At 43.5% G+C, this 6,980-nt stretch overlaps 1 protein-coding gene across 1 annotated transcript; it reads left to right on the top strand.

Moving 5' to 3' along the window:
* The first annotated feature begins 522 nt into the window (after positions 1-522).
* Positions 523-1,446, top strand: LOC113232739. The gene has a single exon (XM_026467516.1). The coding sequence runs from the start codon at positions 523-525 to the stop codon at positions 1,444-1,446; it is 924 nt and encodes a 307-aa protein (XP_026323301.1).
* Positions 1,447-6,980: the final 5,534 nt, after the last annotated feature.

Below are 6,980 nucleotides of genomic sequence, written 5' to 3'. Positions count from 1 at the left end.
ATCTACCAGTGGTCACGACGAGTCACATGCCCATCGGCCGTTTGGATTTTGTATTTATTGTATTTTTTAACTTTTTTTTCCGACTTGACTTCCTGCCGGTAAGTGTTTTTCTTTAATATTTTATCACTAACCCTATTACCCGAACTGAGGTGTGGTTCTTATGAATGAATTGAAGGCACAACTTGAGAAGCTCGCGGCTCAAAATGAGTTACTATTTGGACAGAACACTGAGCTCAAAGCTAGACTAGCGGATGAACCTCCCCGCGCAGGCCCCTCCTCCTCCTCCTCCTCCTCAGAGGCTCAGCAACTATCACTCGTTCCAGCGGCATATGGTGTTCGCCCCAAATTAGCCCCATTTTGGTTTGACCGACCAGCCGGATGGTTTGCTCACATAGAAGCTCAGTTCGCTTTATCAGCGATTACTCAGGATGAAATGAAGTACAACTACGTGGTATCACAGATAGATTCTAGGTTTTTAATCCAGCCCCTCTTGGCCAGCGGTATAATTGGATTAAGGCTGAAATGATTAAGCGGTTTTCGACCAGCGAAGCTCAGCGAATCAGGCAGCTTATTTCTGGGAAAGATCTCGGTGATAGGAAACCAAGTGTGTTTCTTAGACACTTGCGCTCCCTGTCCCCCAACTTAACAGACGAGACCATTTTAAGAGAACTATTTCTCCAGAGACTACCTAGGACGGTCCAGGCAACTTTGACAGCCCAGGCTGAGTTGAGCCTAGAAAAAATTGCTGAGCTGACGGACAAAATTTTGGAAGTGACTCCCTCATCTACTGGGATTGTGTGCGCCACTGCGCTACTCGGGCCTTCTAACAATGAGTTGGTCCCCATCATTGCTCAATTACAGGCACTCAGTAAGCAGGTAGCGGCTTTGTCTACACGCCATTTGCGATCAAGATCTAGTTCTCGCCGATCTTGCCCTAGACCAAGGTCCGCGACGCCTCATGGCTTGTGCTGGTACTACCGTCGGTACCAGGGCAAAGGTGTCAAATGTCCGGCCGTGCTCCTGGTCAGATCCGATTCCGGAAAACCAAGGGAGCAGCCAGCGGTAATGGCGCTAGCTGACTGCAGTCAATTCACTGGTCGCCGCCTGTTTGTCACTGACAAGGTAACCAAATTTAAATTCTTGCTTGACACCGGTTCCGACCTTTCCTGTTTCCCTCGGAAACTTCTGTCGACTCAATGCAAAGTTTCCGACTATACTCTTAGTGCCGCCAATGGCAACAGTATAAAAATATATGGCAGTCGCACATTTTCATTAAATCTCGGTCTCCGTCGCGAATTCAGATGGAATTTCACTATTGCAGACGTCGAGATAGCTATCATTGGCTCCAATTTTCTGGCCTATTTCAATCTACTCCCGGACTGCCGCAACAAACTGTTACGAGATGATTCTACCAGGCTTTCTGTTCTGCCTCCATCTGTAACATAAGTCAACTCAGTGTTAAGGCTGTGGTTTCTGACAATGAATTTGCGCGCCTGCTTTTAGACTTCCCGGAAATTACCAAACCGCCTGGTCTTTCGAGAGTAGTCAAGCACAATACTCTGCATTACATCAAAACCACAGATGGCACAAGGCAATTGGCAAGGCTTTCAGATAGCCCGTGGTCGTCTCCGCTGCACTTGACCTTGAAAAAGGACAGCACCTGGCGCCCTTGCGGCGATTATCGCAGTCTGAATGCCAGGACCATTCCGGATCGTTACCCAGTGAGGCATATTCATGACTTTGCCAACAGCCTCAGCGGAGCCATCGTTTTCAGCACACTTGACCTGGTAAAGGCTTATCATCAAATTTCTGTGGCACAAGAGGACATTCCCAAGACAGCTATCACCACTCCATTTGGCCTCTTCGAATTCCCATTCATGACCTTCGGCTTGAGGAATGCGGGTCAAACCTTTCAAAGGTTCATCGATGAGGTTACACGGGGTTTGTATTTCTGTTTTCCTTATGTGGACGATATCCTCATATTCTCTAAGGACGAGGCTCTCTACAAGGACCACCTGTGGACTCTGTTCCAGCGCCTTCATGATTATGGTGTTGTTTTGAACCCTTCCAAGTGCAATTTTGGAGTAAGAGACGCCCGATTTTTCGGTTACGTTATAACTCCCGATGGCACTCGCCCTCCGCAAGAATGAATCCAAACCCTACTGGATTTTCCTCCTCCCAAAACCGTACAGGGTATGCGCCGTTTTCTGGGCATGTTAAATTTTTATAGACGTTTTATTCCTCACGCTGCTAAATTTCAGGCTCCCTTAATTGACGCTGTCGTCTCTACCAATGGCAAAGGCACTAAACCATTCTCATGGACGCCGGAGCTTCTGGAGCATTTCGAAACCTGTAAAGCCTGCCTATCTAGTGCCACGTTATTGCAACACCCGATCATGGATGCACCCCTTAGATTATTTACCGATGCATCAAGTGTCCATGTTGGTGCTTACCTTCAGCAAGAGGTGGACGGTGCCTGGAATCCTCTCGCTTTTTTCAGCAGGAAATTTACTCCTCGGCAAGCTCAATTGCCTGCTTATTATCGGGATTTGCTGGCGGTGTACGAAAGCGTACAACATTTTCGCCACATTCTCGAAGCGCAACACGTGACTATATATACTGACCATAAGCCACTGCTGTACGCCTTCGTACAACGTCGTGAAAAATTATCTCCACCGCAACTGAACCAGCTATCTTTTATTAGCCCATTTTCAACTGACATTCAATATTTTAGGGGTGAAGATAACGTCGTCGCGGACACTTTATCCCGCATCGAGGCGATTTCACTCGAAGACGATTTCGGCGCACTAACTCAGTCTCAAATGTCTGACAAAGAGTTGGCGAAAATGCAAGAAGAATCGGCCTTGAAATTGGAACAGGTTGTGATCCCGGACACCAACATCACTCTAATATGTGATACCGCAACCGGTCGTCCTCGACGTTACCTCACTTCGCCGTTCCATCGAGCTGCTTTCAACCGTTGCCATAACCTCAGCCACGTTGGTGCACGGGCATCTTTACGCTTGGTAGCAAGTCGCTACGTGCGGCCTAGCATCAACAAAGATTGTCGCGAGTGGGCACGTTGCTGCGTTCAGTACCAGAGAAGCAAGGTATCGCGGTATGTTAAATCACCTGTTGGTCGATTTGATCAACCTACCAGTCGATTCCGTCATCTGCACATCGACATCATCGGCCCACTTCCGTGTTCTAACGGTTTCAGTTATTGTTTGACCGCCATAGACCGTTACACACTGGAGGTTTGGCTGATGGTGACGAGAGCTGCAGAAGAAGTTTCCGATAAATTAGTGTCAGGATGGATTGCCCGTTTCGGTGTTCCTAGCATCGTCACCACCGATCAGGGGCGTCAATTTGAGTCGACGCTATTTCGGCGACTCATGGATTTCTGCGGAGCGAAAAGAATCCGCGCCACCAGTTATCATCCTTGCGCCAATGGCATGGTGGAACGCCTCCATCGGCAGCTCTCATGTGTCACGCTGATAAGTGGACGAGAGCGTTGTCTCTGGTGCTTCTCGGCATGCGGACAGCTTGTAAGGAGGACATCAATGCGTCATCAGCGGAACTCGTTTTCGGCGAGACCCTCCGCCTTCCTGGCGAGTTCATTGTTGCTCCTCCTAAACTAATCAGCCCCGCAGAGATATTTGATTTAATAATACAATTGAGACGTGCGATGGTGTCGATTCGGCCGGTTCCTGCTTCTCACCACGACAGGCCTTCGTCTTGTATATTTAAGGATTTGGCGACGGCCACTTACGTATTTCTTCAGGACGACACGTCTCGAAGATCGTTGCAACCGCCTTACTCCGGACCTCACCGCGTCTTCGATAGAAGGGACAAGACAATTTCGCTTGACGTCGGTGGAAGGAAAGTCACCGTCAGCATCGATCGTGTGAAACCTGCGCACATCGATGACTTTCGACCCCCACCTGCTGTGCCACCCCCTCCCATCCCCTGACTACAGTCCCGCCGCAGTTGCCGTCTTCAGTTCCTTCAGATAAACTAACCACCTCCTCGCCCGGCACTCCTTACACGACCCGGTCAGGAAGGCATGTGCGTTTTAAAGATTTTAGTGATTTTGTTGAATAGGCTAATTTTTGTTTATAAGTTCGGTTTCTTCAGTCCGTGGGGGGGTGATGTGGCGGCGTTAGACGCCCCTTATTATCACCGGCTGGCTGTGGCAGTCTCTTTGGACGAGAGTCGCCAAGGAGAGTGTCACACTTGCCGAAAATGTTTGACAGTTTTTAGTTACATAAATTGTCATGTCAGCGATTGCAAATTGTTTGCCCGGTTTGATAAAAAGCTATTTGTAAAAACCTCGAAACATTATAATTATATCGCCATTCACGAAGTTCACGAGGCCGTTTTACTGTTCGTTAGGGGAGCGATAAATTCCCCAAAACACTTTTCAAGATTAGCCAGTGAGTCATTTGCAGCTGATTTAGTTTCAGGATCAGTATCTGAGTACCCAGTGAAAACCATGTTTTTTACGAAAATGTTTATTGGGACTTCGGTGAGAAGAGATTTCGGACATCTATAATAATGAGAAGATAATTTAATGAAAGACATATGAAAGTATGTATTTCCGGTAATATGTGCAGATTCTTAACCTAAAAAAAACGATGAAGACTATCGTAACGCTCAAAAGAGAAACTAAATGGAGTTACAATATTGTTTATTTATTTATTTATTTTGTATAACTTACACTTACAGTACTTATAACCAAACAAGTAAGTCATAGTCACATAAAGCTTGAATTGATCACCGGCCAAGGCTAAGTAGCGGAATTTGGACCACAGAACTTTGGGCAGTGACCGTCTCCAAATAGTAACCAGCGGATGTTAGGAATTTTGATTCAGTGTTGCTGAACATGACAATATTATTTGTCCTACTTAAGTATTCGATTACGGCTAGGGCTTCGAAGAATGGTGTCCGTCTTAGTGTCATTATGCGGGTTAAATGAAAGTTAAACAAAGGGTATTGGCGCGGACGAAGGATGTAACGTGATATTGACGGGATAAAAAAAGAAATTTGAGCCAATAAAGGAGGGTTAATTATTAGGTTAAAATATATATAATTTTTTTGAAGCGCCAGTTGAAATCGTTGCTAAACATGTGGTTAAACAGAATTTAACAATAAATATCAGAATAGTGCCTGCAAAGGTGTTTACTGTTAAAGTTCTCATAATTAACATACTTGAACTTATGCATGTGACTAATAAACAAACAAAAAGACAAAAGTGGCAGGTTGTGTGATTGATACGCTGAGATAACAAGTACAGACTTATGCGAAAGACATTACGTTAACATGACGCATTCGAGATTTTTCGTAACAGGTAAAATTATTGTTGTGTTATATCTGACCTTAAGGGGACTGCCACACGTTGGCAGCGACTATTGGCTAATTTATTTTGGCGTTAGAACTTGTAGTAGACGTATTTTAGGTGTCCTTTCGGAGAAGAAGGAGATTAGACTATTTAATTCTCAAGAATAATGTTAGAGTAATAATTGCATTACATGTCAAAGTAGCTATAGGAAATTATATTGAAATTGTCAAACAAAAAATGGCAGTTCATTAATAATGTTGTTGTCATTACATATTGCAAATATTGTTCTTGTCAAGGACCGTTTTAAGTTCATAACAATAACATCGAAAGGCAATAAATAGAACAAAAGTATGTCAATGAGATAAAACTGTATAAAAATAAAATAGGAAATAATCAATAGCGTTGCATTTGAAGGTCCATAAATTCCCCTACAGAGTATAAAGGGTCCTTCGAGAAAACGTCTTTCAGCTGGATGGCGTCTAAATGCTTGACGAGTCTAAGAGATGCCTTTATGGCCGAACGGTTTACCATGCCGGACTGCCACGCCGAGGTCCCAGGTTCTTATTCCGGGCCGGGAGAAACATATGTATGGCCTACATTTGTTTCTCTCGTGAGTTTGGGTGTAATTTGTGGTTGTCTGTATATGTGTCCATGGCACCCACGATACAAGGGTTCCTTAGTGCGGGACTATGTTGAGTGCGTACGTTATTACCTGATAAGTGTGTCCGATGATACCCGCTCACGCGATGCGCTCCTCCTACCGCAAAATGGCGGCTATTTGGTTTCGCAAATTAGAAAAGCATTCAGTTTAAATACAAGTTTTTATAAAAAAAATTAATATTCTGCATTGCTAAATAAATACCCTTCGTACTACCAACAAAAACATCTCAAATAAAATGCAGTAATACGCCGCAAATCCTGCACTTAAAAAGCACTAATGACATTTTAGGTGTACTTGGATAAATCTGATAATATTCCGTTTGAGTGGTTCTAACGTTTACCATGAAATTATTCCTTAAAGTATAGTTAATAAACATTCATATTCAGGGTAAACTTAAAAAACGCTACTTACGGTATGTTTTCAATAAATAAACACCGAAATCACCAGCCCAAACAATAACACGATTGTCGTGACTTATTTTTGAAGGTGTTTATTTTTTTAAATGACAGACCCAGGCATTAAAAACTTTATGGTTTGCTAGAGTAGTTATCGAAATAGCAATTAATATTAGTTCTTTTACCTGTTATAATTTCGATATCCGATAAATCGGTATAAAATCATCACCGGCACCTCTAGGTGTGGTATGCGTCTACGGCTGCATGTATCGCGTGAGGGGATACGCGGGTTCTTCTTTGCAAGAGCCATATCGACACCGGCCATTAACACTAAGCTAATTTAAAAATTGTAATTTTGCACAAGAGCCTGCAAAAGTGCTTTCAAACCTATATTTATACGACAATTTCTTCTTAATATATCATAAAATATATGATTGTTACTTTTTGTATTATTTTCTTAATTTTCAATTCAATTTATTTTCCTAAAACCGGCAAATTACAATGGGAAAAGCACAAACGCTGAATGTACATTAAAATATTTTAAACATAATAAATAAGTAAGTATACCTACCCTCAGTTTTGG

This window comes from Hyposmocoma kahamanoa, unplaced genomic scaffold (assembly GCF_003589595.1).
Source record: "Hyposmocoma kahamanoa isolate Upper Pololo Valley unplaced genomic scaffold, ASM358959v1 78, whole genome shotgun sequence".
Classification (NCBI taxonomy): domain Eukaryota; kingdom Metazoa; phylum Arthropoda; class Insecta; order Lepidoptera; family Cosmopterigidae; genus Hyposmocoma; species Hyposmocoma kahamanoa.
This window is presented reverse-complemented; position numbering and strand designations above follow the sequence as displayed.